The 21,233-nt window shown below is 46.1% G+C and overlaps 1 protein-coding gene across 3 annotated transcripts; it reads left to right on the forward strand.

Moving 5' to 3' along the window:
- The first annotated feature begins 122 nt into the window (after positions 1 to 122).
- COPS3 (COP9 signalosome subunit 3) lies at positions 123 to 21,217 on the forward strand. Of its 3 annotated transcripts, XM_066365069.1 has the most exons (12): positions 123 to 297; positions 5,200 to 5,329; positions 8,169 to 8,281; positions 8,369 to 8,418; positions 10,215 to 10,307; positions 11,332 to 11,511; positions 12,658 to 12,798; positions 14,645 to 14,818; positions 16,539 to 16,625; positions 19,364 to 19,477; positions 20,492 to 20,572; positions 20,897 to 21,217. In XM_066365069.1, the coding sequence occupies exons 1-12, from the start codon at positions 243 to 245 to the stop codon at positions 20,948 to 20,950; spliced, it is 1,272 nt and encodes a 423-aa protein (XP_066221166.1). In that variant the 5' UTR covers positions 123 to 242; the 3' UTR covers positions 20,951 to 21,217. The 3 variants fall into 3 exon arrangements, with proteins under 3 accessions (XP_066221166.1, XP_066221167.1, XP_066221168.1); XM_066365070.1 differs by lacking the exon at positions 5,200 to 5,329 and having other exon boundaries at positions 167 to 297; XM_066365071.1 differs by lacking the exons at positions 123 to 297; positions 5,200 to 5,329; positions 8,169 to 8,281 and having other exon boundaries at positions 10,147 to 10,307.
- Positions 21,218 to 21,233: the final 16 nt, after the last annotated feature.

The raw sequence follows: 21,233 nt of genomic DNA on the forward strand, positions 1-21,233 counted from the left end.
AGAGAGAAAGAAAAAGAAAAAGAAAGAAAAGCTAATAACGGCTGGCTAGGGGGAGCAGCAGAACTGTTTCCAAAGAAACACAAGCCGGTTCCCAGTTCGGCGGTGAGATCTCGCGATGCTTGAAGGGCGGAAGTGACGTTGCGGCTCCGGAGACCCCGGTGGATCGCGGGCGTCCCAACGCCCGGAGTGGACGCCTTTTCCCGCGCGAGCTGGCTCTCGTCCTCGGGTCACCCAGGGGAAACATGGCCTCTGCCCTGGAGCAGTTCGTAAACAGTGTCCGACAGCTCTCGGCTCAAGGTGAGGCCCTGGCCGGCCCTCCAGGCCCCGGGGACAACCTGCCTCCCTCTGCCGCTGGCGGGAGCGGCCGGGACCGCCTGGTTCGCCCGAGCCTGCCCTCCGGGGCCGCGTTCGCGGCGGCGCTTAGGCCGGACGGGACCGGGCGCGGCGGAGTCTCAGCAGCCCCCTCGTACGGCCGGGCTCCGAGGCGCCCTCCCAGCCGCTTTCCCGCCCCGGGCCTCCGGGACCCTCCTCCCCGCCCTGCCCCCCGTCGGCCCCTTCTACTCGTTTGACATTTTGGGGCGGGACTTCCGTTGGACACCTTCGCGAGCGCTGATTGGCCTCTTCGGCCGCCCTTGCCCGCGGCGATTGGTGCGCTGGCCGGCCCGTCCCCCGCTCGCCTCCTGGCCCGGCGGCGGGCGCCGGTACGATTTTGTTCTGGGCTCCTTGGCTCCGACGCTCACCCCAGCTGGTCCCAGCTGCTGCCTGGGGCACTCTCGGGGAAGTCGACAGGGCTCCCGCTCGTAGGACTTGCATTTCTGGGGGGCAGAATTGTGACCCAGATTACTTCCTTTTTGCTCGTCATTTTCATGCTGTTTGGTTTATTCATCTCATCACTTGATTGGAACTCTGGACTGAGAATGAAAGTAATGAGCTTCTGGCTGTGAAGCCCCCCCCACCTACCCACTCACCTACCCACTCACCTTGAACCGTCCGTTTCTTCGTCTGTAAAATAAAAACAAGTCGATGTTTCATGGAGTTGTTAGGACTGAAGGAGAGCGACCGTATAAAAGCACTTGACACGTTGGCTGTCATGTAGGGTGCAGTAAGTACGGCCACTGAATTGTTCACCGCCTTGACCTGGAGGGGCTGCGTGACCTTGGACGGGTCACCTTTATTCTCGAGTCTCTTTATAGCTTTTTTATTCTCTACCCCACTGTTGTAAGGCTTCTGAACTGGTCTAGTATGGAGACTCGCGTAATGAAATACTTCTCCCGTTTCCCTTCTTTTTTAAAAAAAATTTTATTTATTTATTTTTATAGGGACAGAGAGAGGGATAGATAGGGACAGACAGACAGGAGTGGAGAGAGATGAGAAGCATCAATCATCAGTTTTTCGTTGGGACACCTTAATTGTTCATTGATTGCTTTCTCATACGTGCCTTGACTGCAGGCCTTCAGCAGACCGAGTAACCCCTTGCTCGAGCCAGCGACCTTGGGTCCAAGCTGGTGAGCTTTTTTTTGGCTCAAGCCAGATGAGCCTGTGCTCAAGCTGGCAACCTCGGAGTCTCGAACCTGAGTCCTTCCGCATCCCAGTCCGACGCTCTATTCACTGCACCACCACCTGGTCAGGCTCCCTTCTTTTTGATAGCGGGTAAGTTCATAGGTAGGGCATGGGCTTTCTGTCCATATGAATGAAGAGACCATGCATTTATTCATTCATGGTCCGAACACTTAGGTCCTATTTTCTGGGACATACTGTGCTTAGAAGATTTGGGTTGGAATCCTGTCTCAGTCATTTTATGTGTAAGCCGCTTAATTTCCCAGAGTCAGTTTTCTCATTTACCAGATGGCACTGGGGCTGTTGAGAGGGGGATCACTTACTGGAAACGTTTGTGTACTTGCTCTAGTGCAAGGCACGGCTTTAGAAGCAGACTCCCAGGCGGAGTCTGTGATGCTGTGCCTCACGTTCATAGCATAGTAAATGTTTACGAGTGTCTAGTTTCTTGGCTCTTACTCAGAATTTCCTAACATGGCCCTTACGGGAAGGGGATATCATCATTTCCAGCTTTCCCTGATTAGAGGCAGTTTCACTGGCCAGACCTCTGGTTGGGCTCCTTTGAAATGTGCCCTGTAACACTAAACTTGCTTTGGCTCTCCCCTTGGTCCAGCAGTAGTCAACTTTCATGATTTCATAGTGACCCTCCTTTTAAGTCTCAACTCAGCATTCATTACTTAATTGCAGGGGGGGGGGAATGGACTGAAATGCTTATTTCTGGGTGTTTCAAGTCATTATAAATGTATTTAGAGTAGTGGGTTTAAAGGGGGGGCAGGTTGCCTGACCTGTGGTGGCGCAGTGGATAAAGTGTTGACCTGGAATGCTGAGGTTGCAAGTTCAAAATCTGGGGCTTGCCTGTTCAAGGCACATAAGAGAAGCAACTACTAAAGGGGGACAGGCTATTTATTTATTTAGATTTTATTTATTCATTTTAGAGAGGAGAGAAAGAGAGAAAGAAAGGGGGAGGAACAGGAAGCATCAACTCCTGTATGTGCCTTGACCAGGCAAGCCCAGGGTTTTGAACCGGCGACCTCAGCGTTCTAGGTTACACTTTATCCATTGTGCCACCCCACGTCAGGCGGGGGCAGGTTATTTAGCTGAGAGATACATATTTCATACTTGCCAGTGAGATAAAATGATAGTGAGTTGGTGTTTCCCAGTTCAACTTGTATTACTGTCTTGAAAAATGGTGCCTAATAAGATCATAGATTTTTTATTCTTATTTTGTCATATATGTGATAATAATGGAGTGTTTCCTTTTTATTTTTGGTGGAAGTTACCAAATTTAAAAGTATTATGGTATAGAAGTCCCAGAAGTTAAATTATCAAAGTTCCTAGCTACAATCACTTGGACTTTAAGCATTATATTAATTTTTTGAGAGAAAGAGTGAGAAACAGGAAGGGAGAGAGTGAGAAATATCAACATGTAGCTGCTTTCAGTTGTATCGTAATTGCTTCCAAGAGAGGGAGGAGAGAGTGAGAAGCATCAACTTGCAGTTGCTTTCACTTTTGTGAAAACGTTGATTGCTTCTCATACTTGCCTTGACTAGGGCCGAGCCAGTGTCCCCTTGCTCAGGCCAGCGACCTTCGGGCTCCAGTTGGCGACCACGTATTGAGAAGATCGCTCTCAGAGCCTGCGAACTTGGGGCTTTGAACCAGCAACCTCAGTGTTCCAGGTCAAGGCTTTATCCACTGCACCATCACTGGTCAGGCTTCAGTGTTTTTTAATAAGGAAAAATCACTCAGCTACCAAACAGAAATATTGTAGTTGGTATGGGTAGCTTGAAGTTCAAAATGTAAAAGAGAGGTCCTAGCCAGTTGGCTCAGTGGTAGTGTGCTGGCCTGGTGTGTGGATCTCCCGGGTTGAATTCCTGGTCAGGGCACACAGGAGAAGCTATGATCTGTTTTTCATCCCCTCCCTTTCCCCCTTCTCTCTGTCTCTCTCTGTCTCTCTTCCCCTCCTGCAGCCATGGCTCGATTCAAAGCTGAGGATAGCTCCATGGAGCCTCTGCCTCAGGCGCTAAAAATAGCTCAGTTGTGAGCGTAACCCCAGATGGGCAGAGCTTGGTGCCAGACAGGGTTGCCAGGTGGATCCCGGTCAGGGTGCATGCGGGAATCTGTCTATCTCCCCTCCTCTCACTTGGAAAAGAAGGGAAAAAATTTAAACGAGAATTACTGAAGGAAAAAATTTAAGAGTTTGATGCCTGAGGACTTACGTGTACCCCTCTGCCCCACCAGAAGGACAGCGAGTGGGATCTGAGAGTACAGAGTGTGGGCAGGGATGGTGTCTGTTATTAGAGTAACCTATCCAAATTGGTAGGTCTACTTCAGAGTACCAACTTGGGCCTAATTAGATTCTATACTTTAGTTGTTAGAGCATTGTGGTATAAGGGAAAGACAAATGGATCATAGGAGATTCAACAAGCTGTTTGTTTATTGATTATGAAGCTAGAGAAATGAGACCCTCTCTGCCTGAGTTTAAGTTGAATTACCTTATCACATCCCAGGTGATGCACAGAGGACACAGAGAGGACAAATACTCAGCCAGCTGAGCCGTGGGAAGCGGGTATAGGTGAGGGTCCTGGGAAGACCCAGGTGGGCTGTTGAGAGAAGTAGGGGTCAGGTAATGGACGATGTGGGGGAGAGTGAAGGGGACACTCAGCATGGAGGACAACAGGTGTCGTGGCATCAAGATGAGAGAATGGGGAATGTTGATTCCACTTTGAGCAAAGAGAGTTGGTGCATGAAGGGAAGTGACAGGAGACGAGGCTGGGGAGGCACAGGGAGCAGTTACTGGGCTGAGGCATTTGGACTTCTTAGAGCTGTTGGAGTAATTCATTGAATTTTGCATTTTAAAGAGATCACACAGGTACGTGTGTGGAGTCCGGGTGGGAGGAGGGAGTGGACATTGACAAAACTTACTACGTGGTTTAGATAAGAAATGATAAATGACATGAATGAAGACGGGAGAAAGGGGTGGAGCTGAGAGACTTAGGAAGTAAAATTAAATCATCTTGGGTGACATTTTGGATACAGACAGGGAATGCTAGTGATAGTATGTATATATTTCTGGTGTCCCCACCCCACAAAAGGGAATGGAGGAAAAGAGAGACGTTCAGGGGCCAGAGGGGTAGGGTCACTTCCCTTCCCTGGTCCTTCTTGGTCCTCATCTGAAATGAAGGAGATACAAGAAGTCATCTTCAGCCTGACCAGGTGGTGGCGCAGTGGATAGAGCGTTGGACTGGGATGTGGAAGGACGCAGGTTCGAGACCCCGAAGTCGCCAGCTTGAGCGCGGGCTCAACTGGTTTGAGCAAAGCTCACCAGCTTGGACCCAAGGTCGCTGGCTCAAGCAAGGGGGTTACTCAGTCTACTGAAGGCCCCCGGTCAAGGCACATGTGAGAAAGCAATCAGTGAACAGCTAGGGTGTCGCAATGAAAAACTGATGATTGATGCTTCTCATCTCTCTCCGTTCCTGTCTGTCCCTATCTATCCCTCTCTCTGAATCTCTGTCTCTGTAAAAAAAAAAAAAAAAGGAAGTCATCTTCAGGTATTTCTTGCCCTGAGATGTGAAGTCTGTTCATACTTCCTTTAGTTTGGTTAGTGCTCTAACTGAATGACATAGTGTTGTTATTCCTGTTTTCCAGGGCAAATGACTCAGCTTTGTGAACTGATCAACAAGAGTGGGGAACTGCTTGCAAAGAACTTATCCCATCTGGACACTGTGCTTGGGGCTTTGGACGTACAAGAGCACTCCTTGGGCGTCCTTGCTGTTTTGTAAGGGACATCTTCTTTTATAGTTTTGTGCTTTCTAACACTGAACATGCTGCACTTTCCGACTTCGTTTTTTTGGTATAGGAAGAAGTAAGCCATGTAAACAACACTGAGTTCTTGGACAACTGAAGTCATGTTATAGAAGTGACATTTTACTCATCCCAGCTAATCATTGCTTATTACATTTTTTTTCAGTTTTATTATTTTTTAAACTTTGTATATATACAAATTTTGAAATTTATTTTAAAAAACGAATGGCCATCTCAGTTGTGGACACTATAGTTTGTATTTAGCTGCATACTTTTATTTATGTAGTCCATCGGATTGTCCACATTTTCTAACTTGGAAATAAAATAGGGAAGAGCGTGCCTGACCAGGAGGTGGTGCAGTGGATAGAGCACTGGCCTGTGACACTGAGGACTCAGGTTTGAAAACCCGAGGTCGCCGGCTTGAGCGTGGGATCATAGACATGACCCTATGGTCACTGGCTTGAGCAAGGGGTCACTGGCTCAGCTGGAGGCTCCCCCCTTCCCATCAAGGCACATATGAGAAAGCAACCAATGAACAACTAAGGTGCCTCAACGAAGAATTGATGCTTCTCATTTCTCTCCCTTCCTGTCTGTCTGTCCCTGTCTGTCCCTCTTTCTCTCTCTGTTGCTTAAAAAAAAAAAAAAAGATAGGGAAGAGTGATGAAACGGATGGTGGGATATATTGAGTTTAATTACCAGTGCTCAAAAGCAACACTGCTTTGAATTTTATTCAAACAAGTTTAAGCTATTTGAGACCAAAATAAATAGACCTCATTCCAGTTGAGGCGCCTTGTAACTCTGTGTACCTGACAGTAGAATTATTTTCTTTGATGTTTTAGTATTAAAATTGGGATATTGTGGTTGTCATGAAAGTTGTAATAATATAAATAAACTGAGAAGACCTAAAAGCAAGTGTCTGGCTTTCCTCACACTGGGATTCCTGAGACAAAGACAGAGGTCAGGAATCGAGTTTAGAGGAGAAACTTTGTCAGAATCAAAGGGTTTGAAGCTTTACTCTGCAATGCAGTAGTAACTAGCCATATGTGGCTATCTAAATGCAACATAGTTTTAAAAAGTTAAAGATTCAGTTCCTCAGTTGCACTAGCCACACTTCAAGTACTCAGTAGCTGTGTGTAGTTACTCTGGTAGCTGCTATGTGGGACAGGGCCAATATAAAACATTTTTGCCGTTGCAGAAACTTGACTGAACATTGCAGCCTGGTAAAGATTTCTATCTCTGTTTACTGATTACAAGAACGGATAGCATACGTGTTTTATACATGTACGTTCACCTGTACATACAGGAGTGGGCAGAGGTAGGTGTGCAGTTGTGAGTAGTGAACGAGTTTATTCTTGTATTATTTATTGTGTGTTTTTTACAGAGACAGTGAGAGTCAGAGAGAGGGATAGACAGGGACAGACAGACAGGAACAGAGAGAGATGAACAGCATTAATCATTAGCTTTTTGTTGCGACACCTTAGTTGTTCATTGATTGCTTTCTCATATGTGCCTTGACTGTGGGGCCACAGCAGACCGAGTAACTCCTTGCTCGAGCCAGCGACCTTGGGTCCAAGCTGGTGAGCTTTTGCTCAAACCAGATGAGCCTGTGCTCAAGCTGGTGACCTCGGGGTCTCGAACCTGGGTCCTCTGCATCCCAGTCCGACGCTCTATCCACTGCGCCACTGCGTGCTCAGGCTGTATTTATTATTTTTAACCTACTTTTGCCCACCCATATATATATGAGATATACTATACATGGAAGCATTTGAAGCTCTCGGGTGTTTTCCATTGTCTGTAAGGAGGAGGAAACCTGGAGAGAATCAGCTTGTTCTGAGCACCCTGGGTTTGTGTTATGTTCTTCACGATGAGGTGTGGGGCCCTAAGCTTCATGTTTTTATTTATGAAATGGAAGTCACGGTGCCTTACTGACTTCCTGTGAAGCCCACATGCGATCTCAGACACACTTGATATCAGAATGTGCAATTAGAGCTGCATGGTGCTACTAAGTTGAATAATACTGGATGGATGGAAGTGCAAGTTGAAAGATGTAGGAGAAACTGTGATCAGGCAAAATGCCCACTTCATTTTTCTTGAAATTAGTAACAATTTGTTTGGTTTTTTTAATTAAAAAGAAGAGCTTGAAGTTTTACTTGTAGCAGTGCCTAGGTGACTAGATGATTTCTTCCCCAAAATGTAACGTGGACCCCTCTCAGGGTGTTTATCATGGACAGATGAAAGGCTCCACCCACCAGGTGACTGAGGACGGACCACCTGAGCCCTCCCTCCCCTCAGCACCTCCAGTTCTTACCCTGCTCCTCAGACAGTGCTTTCTCCCCGACGGGCCGGGCCGCAGCACCGCTGAGTCCTGGGCCGCTTTGGACAACTGCCACACCCTCCTGCTGGTCGTTCACAGTGCCGGTTCTCATCCCGTTCAGAGCGGGAGGAGCACCAGCTGACTTTTAAATTGAGTAAATAGCCCTGACCACATTGGAGCTCAAAAGGAAAATATTTAAAATTTTTTCTTTTAAAAGTTAGTATTAGGATGACCTGATATTTGGCCTCATTTAACAGAATTTTCTTTCTTGAAAGCTGGAAGCATGTTTTTCTTAACTTCTTCTGTGTCTATGCTGTGTCTTGATTGTGCACAAAACCAGGCCAGGAGAATCTCATAGACTCTGTTTCTTAATTTATAAAACTGCTGTGACTTATTTAATTCACAGCATGTTGGAGGTGGGATGGACTCCTGGCCTCAGTTGCTTCTAGTGTTCACCCTGTGAAGTATCAAGATGAATGATCTTTTTTCTTTATTGCAGGTTTGTGAAGTTCTCCATGCCCAGTGTCCCTGACTTCGAGACACTGTTCTCACAGGTTCAGCTCTTTATCAGCACCTGTAACGGGGAGCACATTCGATATGCAACAGACACTTGTAAGCCGAATAATGTTTTTCTTTCCCATTGAATGTATTTCGCCTGTCTAGTTATTTAGGTTTTTAATATTTTGTTATTGTATCTAGTTGCTGGGCTTTGCCATCAGCTAACAAATGCCCTTATGGAAAGAAAACAGGTAAGCAATTTGTTCAAGTATTTATAGTTCTGTTGTAATACTTATCTAACTTACACAATGAACTGATCTGTTAAGGTTCCAGGTTAGGAGTGAGCACCCTAAACTGAGATACATGTAGTCGCTTCAGAGTACTCAGGCGTCTCCTGCGAGGAAGCCAGTCCCCGCGCGGGAGGACCCCAACGCGGGGGAAGGGGCGCCTCAGGGAGGCGGCTGTTTTTGGAACTACCATTCTAGTTTCCTTGTCTTGTCATATGCTTGATTTTTGTTTGTTAAAACTTTTTAAACTTTTAATTATGACATAATTTTAGCTTTACAAGGAGTTGCAAGGATAATATGAACAATTCCCATTTACCCTTTGTTCAGACTCTGCGGATAGGAACATGTCACCTCACTTGCTCAGTCTTTTCTCTCTCTTTTTTCCTGCCTTTAGAAGGTCAGTTGCAGATATGATGCCCCTTATCCGAAATAGTCCAGTGAGTGTTCCCTAAAAAACAGGACGTTCTCTTACGTATCCATAATACAGAGATCAATGTCAGGAGATGAACATCCTTTAACAAGTGTACTACCTTATTCAGATTGCAAGGTTTGATAATTACTTTATAACAAAAGAAAATCTCAGTTCCTGGGTTGTGTTACATTGTCACACAACTTTTGTTTCTTTTAATCTGGGTCAGTTCTTTGGTCTTTCTTTAACTTTTGTGATACTGACACAGATTACAGTTTGAGTGTTCCTTTTTGATTTGAAATTGAACTTGTGGTTTCAAGGAGACTGAAAACAGAACCAGTTGGTATTTTGTAGGAGTTCTGATTGTGGTTTGAAAAAGATGGTTAAGAAAAATGCACCCACAAGTTTTTACTAGAAAAAAAAATGTTATTCAGCTATTTTATTTTATTTTATTTTTCTTTCTTTTTTTTTTTTTTCCATTTTTCTGAAGCTGGAAACAGGGAGAGACAGTCAGACAGACTCCTGCATGCGCCCGACCGGGATCCACCCGGCACGCCCACCAGGGGGCGATGCTCTGCCCATCCTGGGCGTCGCCATGTTGCGACCAGAGCCACTCTAGCGCCTGGGGCAGAGGCCACAGAGCCATCCCCAGCGCCTGGGCCATCTTTGCTCCAATGGAGCCTTGGCTGCGGGAGGGGAAGAGAGAGACAGAGAGGGAAAGCGCGGTGGAGGGGTGGAGAAGCAGATGGGCACTTCTCCTATGTGCCCTGGCCGGGAATCGAATATTCAGCTATTTTAGAATCACATCTGTCCAGAAACCATACCTCACTTGAAACTCAGTCTCGTTATTTATAATCAAGGCAGGAAATAGTCTATTTATAACTTGTGGTATCAGTTTCAGTAGTAATTTATTATCAGGCAAGAGATGGTGTTGTTGGAGAGCATTACAGATGTGCCTAGACTGCCCTGGGGGACAGGGCCCGCACCCTTCAGCACAACTCAGTGGGCTGCAGCGGAGACTCACATCTAGTGTGAGTGACTGGGAAATGCTCCGTTTGTGCAGATGTAAGCATAATGAATTGTTGAGAAAGTGATATTGCTTTTATCTTCATTTAAAAAAAAAGCTTTATGATTTAAAACGGTGGTGCTGAATTGCTCAGAATGTCACAAGAAACAGCTTAAGGAAATTTTCTGACTGATTTGGGACCGCCCTGAGAGAACATGGAAACCTCAGGTTGTTTTTTAAAGGAACCTATCAATTAGTGTTATTTTTTATTTGTAAGTGACAACATAAGATCCAATGTGCTGTCATCTTTGAGACCTTATCTGAAAGAGATGTCGTTTCTGACAGCCCCTGAGAGGAATTGGCGTCCTTAAGCAAGCTATCGATAAGATGCAGATGAATACAAACCAGCTGACCTCCATACACGCTGATCTCTGCCAGGTGAGCTGCCCAGGAGTGTCCCAGGCCAAGTCAGGTGGGGGGCTGGCTGGCAGTTTGCTCGACACCTGATTAATAAATGCAGGTGGTTTGACGGAGATGGCTGTGTTCTAGCAGTTGAAATGGATAGACACAGCTGTTCTGCAGCAAGGGAATTTTCAGCAGCTACTGGATACAAACTGGAATGGTGCTCAGCTAGTGGTCTTGTAGTGGGAGTAGAACAGAGTGATTTTAACACTTGTGGCATTAAAAAAAAATCTCAACTTCTTTTCTTTTTAAGGAATCTGGGAATCTGAGAATAAATACAAGTAACATTTTACACCTTAAAATGTTTCTCATTTAGGCCCTGGCTGGCAGGCTCAGTGGATAGAGTGTTGGCCCAACATGCGGATGTCCAGGTTAGACTCCCAGTCAGGGCACACAGGAGAAGTGACCTTCTTCTTCTCCTCCCTTCCCCTTAGTCCATCTGTGGGGGTGCTCATCTCCTGGTTGGTTCATCTTTTATGAAAAACTGCTGTTTTATTCTGAATGCTTAAGAAGAAGGAGTAATATGTTGACATGTAGATCTTTTTTTTTTCTTTTTTTTTCTTTTTACAGAGACAGAGAGAGGGATAGATAGGGACAGACAGTAACGGAGAGAGGTGAGAAGCATCAATCATCAGTTTTTTGTTGCGACACCTTAGTTCATTGATTGCTTTCTCATCTGTGTCTTGACCGCGGGCCTTCAGCAGACCAAGTAACCCCTTGCTCGAGCCAGCGACCTTGGGTCCAAGCTTTTGCTCAAACCAGATGAGCCTGCGCTCAAGCTGGCGACCTCGGGGGTCTCGAACCTGAGTCCTCCGCATCCCAGTCCGTCGCTCTATCCACTGAGCCACTGCCTGGTCAGGCGACATGTAGATCATTTTAATTAGTTAAGTGTAAAAATGTGAAACAATATTTTCTTGAACTTTTGGAATCTATGAATTTGCTCCTGCTAGAGCTTGCCAAAATGCAATTAAAATGATTCAGCACAATTTTTTTTCCACAGCTTTGTTTGCTGGCAAAATGCTTTAAGCCTGCCCTTCCATATCTTGACGTGGACATGATGGACATTTGTAAAGAGAATGGAGCTTATGACGCAAAGCACTTTTTATGTTACTATTATTATGGAGGGATGATCTATACTGGGCTGAAGAACTTTGAAAGAGCGCTCTACTTTTATGAACAGGTAATCTCGTATTTAAATGCTCCTGAGGTCATTTTAAGAAGCGCCCATCTGCTTCTTCACCTCTTCCCCTTCGCTTCTCTCTTTCTCTCTCCCCCTCCCTCTTTCTTTCCTCCTTCTCCTCCTTCTCCTCCTTCTCCTGCAACCATGGCTCTATTGGAGCGAGTTGGCCCCAGGAGCTGAGGATGGCTCCATGGCCTCTGCCTCAGGCGCTAAGAAGAGCTCGGTTGCAGACCAACAGAGCAACGCCCCAGATGGGCAGAGCATTGCCCCCTGGTGGGCATGCCAGTGGATCCCGGTCAGACCACGTGCGGGAGTCTGTCTCTCTGCCTCCCCTCTTACCGAATAAAATGAATGAATGCATGCATAAATGCTCCTGAGGTCGTTTTAAACTTGTGTGATCGAAGAAGTGCACAACCGGAATGGATTGATTCCAGTTCTCTTGAGTTTCAGGGGGCGGTCCCTTCAAAGACTTTCTTTCTGATCATGTAAAGAGGAGTAATCTGTTCCTTAAGTTGAAAGGCAGTAGCATTAGAGGGAAGAGCACTGATGAGTGGGGTCTGATCTGGGTTTTGTCTGATTTGGGTTAAGTTCTGTACATCTCTTGACCATGACAGCTAACTTATCCAACTGGAACTGGGATAAGGTACCAATGTTACTACACGGATGAACCTTCAAAACATACTAAGATAAGAATCCAGTTACAAAAGGCCACATACTTATGATGACTTTGCTGTGAAATGTCAGGACAGGCAGATCCATAGAGAGGTGACACAGAACAACGGTTGCCTGGTGCTGTGGGGAGGGAGGAGGAGTGACTGCCAATGGGCAGGGGTGTCTTTTGTGGGGGGCAGGCAATGGTGCTGTGGGGAGGGAGGAGGAGTGACTGCCAATGGGCAGGGGTGTCTTTTGTGGGGGGCAGGTAATGGTGATCGTCGTACAGCGTGGCAGATACACCAACACCACTAAATCGTATATTTTAAAAGGGAAAAACTTATGGTGTATGAATTGTATTTCAATAAAGATGTTACTTAAAAAGCAGAATTTAATGTAGGCATTGAGTTTTAGTTAAAGCGATACATGCAGTTGATTGCTCTTTCCTGCTGTGGTGTGAGCTGCCTTCACGTTCCACATTCTTGTCTCGCTCAGGCCATAACCACCCCTGCCATGGCGGTCAGTCACATCATGTTGGAATCATATAAAAAGTATATTCTAGTGTCTTTGATATTACTCGGAAAAGTACAACAGCTACCAAAATACACATCTCAAATTGTGGGTAGATTCATTAAGGTGAGTTTTTTTTAAAAACTGACTTTTTAAAGTATATTGATACATCATTTTATAATTTTGTTTTATAGTGATTTAGCTCTCTCAACAGCTTCAGATTAGCAGACACTTGTGACGTGTCTGTGGGAGTCTGGGGGCCGCAGTCTGGGAGAATCTGTAAGGTCACTCCTGTTCGTACACGTCCTGATCACCCGATGGGGACAGTTTCTCAGGAGTGGGTTTCAGACTTTTGCTCTGGGTGTTTACAGCTGTAGATGTGTTAGCTCCAGTAGGGGCTGGTTTTTTTAAATTCTTCATTACATTTAGTGGAAACACTTACAAAGCAGTGCTGACTTTATTGAGCCCTCGGCAAGCCGCGTGTTGGGAAATCTTACCAGAGCTCCCGTGTGAAGTCCACAGGTTCGCCCCTGAGCTGTGCTTGCATTGAAAACCCAGTTTTGGGACCACATTAAAAAGTAAACTATTTTTGAAAATATGCTCATGGTTTAAAAAAAAAATAGGACAAGCCAAAAGATGACAAGATCACAGTTATTTCAGTAACAATGTTACCCTGTCTGTCCCTGTACAAAACTCAGATAATAGGGTATCAAGCTGAAAATATTCCTGATGAGAACATTTTTATGATGTCTTGTTGAAGATACCCAAGTGTCCTTCACCAAAGAGCCATGCCGTGGTTCTCAGGCCTCGAGGCTTCCTGGTCACAGGCAGGGTGCGGGGTGGGGGGGCAGGAGCGAGCCCTGGAGGAGTGACCGGCAGGGCGGGGGAGGGTGGCCGTTCTCAGGTCCTGGAGAACTCCCTGTTTTAGAAGGAGTGCCTTTATAAAGTGGCATAATTCCCAAGCACCAGTAGTTTATTTGCAGTGACATCATAAATGGTGAAGAGAACACGACTTTAAGAGTGGGAATACAGCCTGACCAGGTGGTGGCACAGTGGATAGAGCATCGGACTGGGATATGGAAGGACCCAGGTTCGAGACCCCGAGGTCGCCAGCTTGAGCGCGGGCTCACCTGGCTTGAGCAAAAAAAGCTCACCAGCTTGGACCCAGGGTCGCTGGCTCCAGTAGCAAGGGGTTACTCGGTGTGCTGAAGGCCCACGGTCAAGGCACATATGAGAAAGCAATCAATGAACAACTGAGAAGTCGCAACATGCAATGAAAAACTAATGATTGATGCTTCTCATCTCTCCATTCCTGTCTGTCTATCCCTCTCTCTGACTCTCTCTGTCTCTGTAAAAAAAAGAGTGGGAATACAGGATTGAATCCAGGCTGTACCCGTGCTTATGACCGTTCCAAACATCTTAGTATTTAAAATAAAGGATAATGAGTGTAAAATAAAATGCCTAAAGCAGCTCAGGCTCCTAGCAGGCCCTCCACCACTGCTAGTCCTCTGTTCCTGTCTTACTTCTTATCAAAGGCAGCGAGCAGACTGTCCCCGTGCACCTGGGAGGGGTGTGTGTGTGTGTGTGTGTGAGAGAGAGAGAGAGAGAGAGAGAGAGAGAGAGAGGTAAGAATGCTGGAAGTTCTCCTCTCTTCCTGACAGGAGAAAAGCCGAGCCTCTAGCAGAACGAGACAGACGCGCGCACGCCCTGACCCAGGGCAGCGCCCTTTCACCTGCTGTGGGCGACTGGCTCTGTGTCGGCTTGTTTCCAGCTGTAATTGCTCCACAGTGAATTTCTCTGTGGTCTCACAAACTAGCCGTCTGTTGGATGAGTTACACAGCTCTATCTGTTAGGGAACCACAAGGGTAGTGAGTGTACTTGCTCAGAACACAGCGCCTTGTTTTCTTTTGCTTCCTGTACGAGTTTTATCCTTCAACGTTTTCATCTGATTTTCCGCCCTTTAACCCCTCAGCCACTTAGCAATGCGTACCACGAGTTAGCACAAGTTTATTCGACCAACAACCCCTCAGAACTCCGCAACCTGGTGAATAAGCACAGCGAGACCTTCACCCGGGACAACAACATGGGGCTGGTGAAGCAGTGCTTGTCCTCTCTCTACAAGAAGAACATTCAGAGGCTGACCAAGGTGAGGCCAGGCGGCCCTGCCTGTCTCCTCCCGGTTCCCGGGGCCCCTCCCTCCTGCGTTCCGTCCCGCTGCTCAGGGCTCAGGGCTCAGTGCTCAGGAGCCGGGTTCAGGGACAGTGCAGCAGCATTCTCTACTAAGCACTGTCTCAACCCGTCTCTCAGGGAGGTTTCTGTTGATGCCTGCTGGTCTTCCAGGGCCAGAGCAGGGTATCAGAAGAGGAGCAGGTGGAGGGGAAGACAGGTGGGAGGTACAACTACTTTGGGAGCAGAGAAAGGCAGCCGGAGAGAGAGAGACGGCTGGGTGGGCAGGTGGGGCCCTGTGGCCAGCTCGGGACTCCTCAGGCTGTGCTGGCGCATCTGAGCATGGTGCTGCTCTGACAGTAGTTACCCTGTAGGCCAGAATTGAATGAGCTACTTGCGGTTGAACTGTAGAAGGGAAGTCGTATAATTTTTGTTTTCAAAATAAAAACCTGATGTTTTTTGTTATAGAAAAGTATAAAATGACATCTCATGTGAGCTAGGAAGGCATATAGTGCAAGGAATAGGAGATTAAGAGCAGTTCTCTCTCACCTCTCTCTTTCCTCTCTCTCTCTCTCTCTCTCTCTCTCTCCCTCCCCCCCCCCCTCTTTCCTCTGTCTCTCAGAAAAAAGAAATCTAGTTAACTACGAAAATCGTCAGTTAACTATCTTATGAAACAGTCAGCCACAGTTCACTGAGGAGTAAGTTGATAGTGTGTACTTTGAGAAGTCTGTAGAGGAAAGGACCGTATTCCGGTTTGGATCAGATAAATCCAGAACATGAATTTGACCAAAGGAAAAGCTTTACGGTGGCCAGTCAGGGGCTGGGGCAGTGGCTTGGTCTTACGAGTGTGGACTCCTGGTGGATTGACATCCATTGGGCTGATAAGCACTGCCCAGGCGACATGGAAGAGGCCGGTGTCCTCCATGTCACTGAGACTGTGCTGAACAGTGTCACTAAAGGTCGTGACTAGTCAGAAGGTTAAATCTTTGATGGTGGCTGACAAAGTTTTGGCATTAAGTCCTGCCAGAATAATAGAAGGGAAGAATCAAAGGATTTCCCAGCCAGTTACGTCTCTTGTTCAAAAGTCAGAAAATAAAAACTTCTTAAAAAGTTCCAGCAGGTGGACTGTGTCAGTGTCGGTGACAGGAGCTGTGTCCCATAGCATGGCCGCCTGGAAGGCACTGGGGACAAAGGGTTATCCATGGAGCTCAAGTCGGCTTCAGGTTAATTTTGGTGGACGGTGTTCTAGATTCCTCTTGTCCGTCTCCTGTCGAGGTGCATATGTAGACACTCCAGCTTAGGTACCATTGGGGTCATATTCTTCATGCTACTCTGTGCTCCTTTTGTGTTCCGTGTTGTCTTAACCCTCTTTCCTGGCAACATTAGCCTCTGCTGATGGACATTTAGCTGGTTCCAATCTTTTGCTACCACAGAAAGTGCTGCAGTGAGTAACCTTGCACAAATGTCATTTCAGGCATAGAGGAAAGTTTGTGTAGGACACATTTATAGAAGTCATTACCCTAGAAAACTGATGGCTGAAGCTGCTGCGTTCATCAGTTTCAAGTCATCTCCACAACAAAAAATCATTGTGCAGTAATGGAAAGCAAACTTTCAGTGATTTACTAGAACTCAACACATTTAATAAAATTCTTTTCTCATTTGTTTCCACCTGTAAAATTAATTCTACTTCTGATTTTCAGACCTTTTTAACGCTATCGTTACAAGATATGGCAAGCCGTGTGCAATTATCTGGACCACAGGAGGCAGAAAAATATGTCCTACACATGGTGAGTGTGTTTTCATTTTTAAAAAACATATGAGTGGGTTTTGTCTTTGTAAGAGTAGCAGGTGTTCATTATGGAAAATATGAAAAAGGAGGAGAGAGTGGGAGCATCAGAGTCACACCTGTGGTTTCTGGTGATACTTTCAGATGTTCTGTGTAGATAGGTGGTCACGGCATCTGTGAGCAACACAGTTTCTTTTTTTCACAATCTGTGTACTTTTTAATTTTCTCATCTTACTGTATCAGCTAGAATTTCCAGTACAGAGTTGAGAAGGAGCGGTATGATGCCCAGTTCCTGACTTTTGTGGGGGAGCTTAGAGTCCTTCCCCACGCTACAGCAGGTCTAGGTTTTCTGCGGTTATTCTTCACCACATTGAGGAAGTTCCCGTCTCTCTCTAGATTACTGAGTTTAATCACAAGTGGCTATTGGATGTTATGAAATGCTTTTTCTGCTTATGTAATTTGATCACCATCTTTTTTAGCCTGCTGACATGATGAGTTACATTCATTGATTCTCAGATGTTGAACCGGCCTTACACAGCTGGGATAAATCCTTACACACCTGGGAGAAATCCTTACACACCTGGGAGAAATCCTTAAAAACCTGGGAGAAATCCTTACACACCTGGGAGAAATCCAACTTGGTTTTGGTGTATCATTCTCTTTATATATTGTTGAGTTTGCTTATATTTCTGTATCTGTGTTTATGAGAGATAATTGTATAGTTTTCTTGTGGTGTCTTAGTCTGGCTTTGGTATTAGGGCAATGCTGGCCTCACAGAATGAGTTGGGAAGTATTCCCTTTGCTTCTGTTCTCTGAAGGAGATTGTAGAAATTGGCATAATTTCCTCCTTATTTGTTTGGTAGAGTTCACCAGTGAACATTTCTAAAACTGGTACTTTTCTTGGAAGGTTATTAATTGACCCAATCTCTTTAATTGATACAGACCTATTCAGATTGTATGTTAGGTGTTCTTTTACATGAACGTTTATTACAGTGTAGCCCACATAGAGGAAGGCACTCCGCAGTGTGTAGCTAAATGCCTTTTCACACAGTGAAGACACGCCCAGCCCGCACCTCGAGCGCGAATCAGAGTTGCCGGAACCCCGGAAGCAGCCGGTGCTGCCTCCAGCCCTGCTCCCGGCCAGAAAGGTCGTTCTTGTCCTGATGTCTGACATCCTGGTTTAGTTGTTTGTTTTTGAGCTTTATATCAAATATGAAGTGAAACATACATTATATACTTGTGGGGATCCGGCTTTTTTGCTCAACCTCATGGCAGTTACACACGAGGTTGCTTGCAGTTGTGACGTGTTCCTTTTCAGGGCTCCGCTGCATGAGGACACCTCTCCGCTCCGATTGGCTGGCATTGGGCTCCTTCTAGGTCCAGTTATTACAGAAAGTTCTGCTGTGGCGAACCTAGGTTTGCGTATGTGTGCTCACTGTGTGAAGAGTCCGCTCTCTGCTCGTGGAGAATTGTGCATTCTGTCTACTACGTGTTGGGCTGGTTGCTGTATCATTAAACAGCAGCTGTCCCTTCAAGGTTAGAAAGGAGGAGGCAGTTCAAGAAGCTCAGAAACACAGACACCTTGCGTCACCCTGCGGAGCGGTTTGGTAGGAGTAACAGTCAGTACCTGTGTGGGACTAGTATTGGCCTCTCACTGTTTAACTTCATGGATTGGGATAAATCAAATCAATCACCCGTCATTGTTGCAAGTAAGGGACATAGACCTTGAAACTACCTGGATTCAACATTGACAGAAAAGCTTTCTTGAAGGACCAGAAAATAATTTTTACTGGAGTGAAACAAAAATGTGTTAGGGGTTCAGTTTTTAAAATTCAAGGGCAATGTAAATTATATATGATGAAATTAATGTTAAAGATGCAAGGGCAGCTTGGAAGCATTGTGCTAAGGGAAACCAGACAAAAAAGACATGTGCGACTCCATGTACAGAAATGTCCGGAGTAGGCCCAGGCACGGAGCCGAGAGGGTCGGAGGCGGGGGCGGGGACTGGCAGGGGCGGGGTCTCCCTCGGGGATGAGGGACGTGTTCTGGAACTAGATAGGAGTGGAGGTTACACGTTGCACGTGTATTGTACTGTGGCACTGAATTGTTGACTTTAAAATTGTTGGTTTGCATTGTGTGACTTTTACAAATAAACAATGTAAGGGCACGGATTTTATGAGTGTCAATTTTGTGCCCTGTAGCATCTGGAACAGGCTAGATATCAGTAAGTACTGTTGAATAAACAGTAGGTGCTAGCCTGACCAGGCGGTGGCGCAGTGGATAGAGCGTCGGACTGGGATGCGGAGGACCCAGGTTTGAGACCCTGAGGTCGCCAGCTTGAGCGTGGCTCATCTGGTTTGAGCAAAGTTCACTAGCTTGGACTCAAGGTCGCTGGCTCCAGCGAGGGGTTACTTGGTTTGTTGAAGGCCCGCGGTCAAGGCACATATGAGAAAGCAATCAATGAACAACTAATGTGTCGCAATGCGCAACGAAAAACTAATGATTGATGCTTCTCATCTCTCCGTTCCTGTCTGTCTGTCCCTGTCTATCCCTCTCTCTGACTCTCTCTGTCTCTGTTAAAAAAGAAAAAAAAGAAAAGAAACAGTAGGTGCTTAAAATACACGTACTGATTATGGATTTCCTGGTTTCTGTGCTTTCTCCTCATTATACTGAATCACTATAAATTCATTTAGTGTTGAGGTCTTAACTGCTTTCCTGATTTTTGTATTTTTTTGCTAGATAGAAGACGGTGAAATTTTTGCAAGTATTAATCAGAAGGATGGTATGGTCAGTTTCCATGATAACCCTGAAAAATACAACAACCCAGCCATGCTGCATAACATTGACCAGGAGGTACACAAGGAGTGCCAGTGTTGTGTGTTTTCTTAAATGTTTGACACGTTCTGTTTGAAGTACTGTTCCTATGCTCCAGAATTAAAAAAAAAGAACTCTTCAGGATTGTTGGTTGTAAGTAAATGGGGGGTTAGAGCCCCCCCTAGCTCACCAAAGTCACTTTAACTCCTAAAACACCCGAAGGTTCTCGCAACAAGTATAATTTTACCCACACCCAAACGTCACCTACAGTGTAGTCTCACTTTTTCAGAGTTCCGGGTCGAGAGGTCAGAAGACTTCTATGTCAGGAGTGGGGCCGCCCGTACACCCTGACCGGGCAGCGGCCATGGGCCAAGAGCAGCTGCCCCTGCGTCCCCTAGGCCGTGTTGCTCCGAGTGCCACTCTGACCTGTGATCCGAGTTGGGATGATGGGTGGACTGTGCTTCTTACCTCTGATTAGGAAAATGAACAAAACATTGAACCTCACAAACACAGAAGCAGTGCATACTTCCACAATCCCTCTTTTGCAACTCAAAATCAGAAAAAAACCCTGAAAGCTAGAAGTGTTTTTGGTAACTCATTTGATGGCAAATGTAACCTGAAATGATTTATAGTCTTTATTTATCCTACTTACTGTGAGTGTTTTTATTTTATTTTATTGATTTGAGAGAGAGAGACAGAAACATTGGTCTGCTTCTGTACACGCCCCGACCAGCGATCAAACCGCACCCTCTGCCTAGCGGGCGATACTCTGACCAGCCCAGCTGTCTGGCCAGGGCGTTTCACTGCAGATGGTGATGTGTTTGAGGACGGGGTGCTGGTGCTGCCCTGGAGCCTACAAGGTGTTAGGTCACATTCAGCACTTGTTCTCGATGAACTTTCTGAATTCAAAAATTCTGACTCCAAACCCTGTCTAGCCCAGGAGTTTCAGGTCAGGGAGTTGTGAACCTGTAGCACCTATATTAATAGTCTAGGTTCAAAGTTGACCTAAACCCACTAACTAACTAACCACCTCTGACCACGTCTGTCACACAGATGCTGAAGTGCATAGAGCTGGAGGAGCGGCTGAAGGCCATGGACCAGGAGATCACAGTGAACCCCCAGTTTGTGCAGAAGGTGAGGGGTTAGGTCCCCTTCTTAACTAGAAGTGAACTGGATGGTAAAGGAGGGGTGTGTGCCCACATGAGGAGTGTGACCTTGATTTCAGTTTAAATATTTAGTTGCCAGGATTTCTTGAAAACCTTTGTCATTGAGTTCACAGAGAGACTGCTGAGAGCGTTTTCACACTGCAGACTGGAAGTACGCATAGGGGGTCCTGGAAGACAAAGACACCGTGTGGCTGTCCTCTTGGGGGCCCTGACATGCTGGGTTGGGGCTGGTGGGAAACTTGATTTGACAAGGGCCAACATGAACGCGCTGCCTCACTTTCTTCCCTCCCAGAGCATGGGATCACAGGAGGACGATTCTGGAAACAAACCATCCAGTTATTCTTGAAACACACGGCCATTACGATTTCAAGGAGAGAAACTCGCCGTGCCGGTAGTAAGTGTGAGGAGGCAGCAGGGAGGACCAAGACTGTTTCACCTGGACATTAGGAAATCACATTTTGTTTTGACTTCTTCAGTCCTGCGTGCTTTCAGAAAACCATTCTCTCTGCAAAGGAAAAAATATCAAACTTTGAAGGCTGTTGTGGATTTATTTATCCTCACATTAATGTTATTGCATTAAATCTACCTTTTTGTTTTAAATTACTTGAACGTTGATGTGTCTTCTGTGT

The sequence above is a fragment of the Saccopteryx leptura genome, chromosome 2, assembly GCF_036850995.1.
Source record: "Saccopteryx leptura isolate mSacLep1 chromosome 2, mSacLep1_pri_phased_curated, whole genome shotgun sequence".
Lineage (NCBI taxonomy): Eukaryota > Metazoa > Chordata > Mammalia > Chiroptera > Emballonuridae > Saccopteryx > Saccopteryx leptura.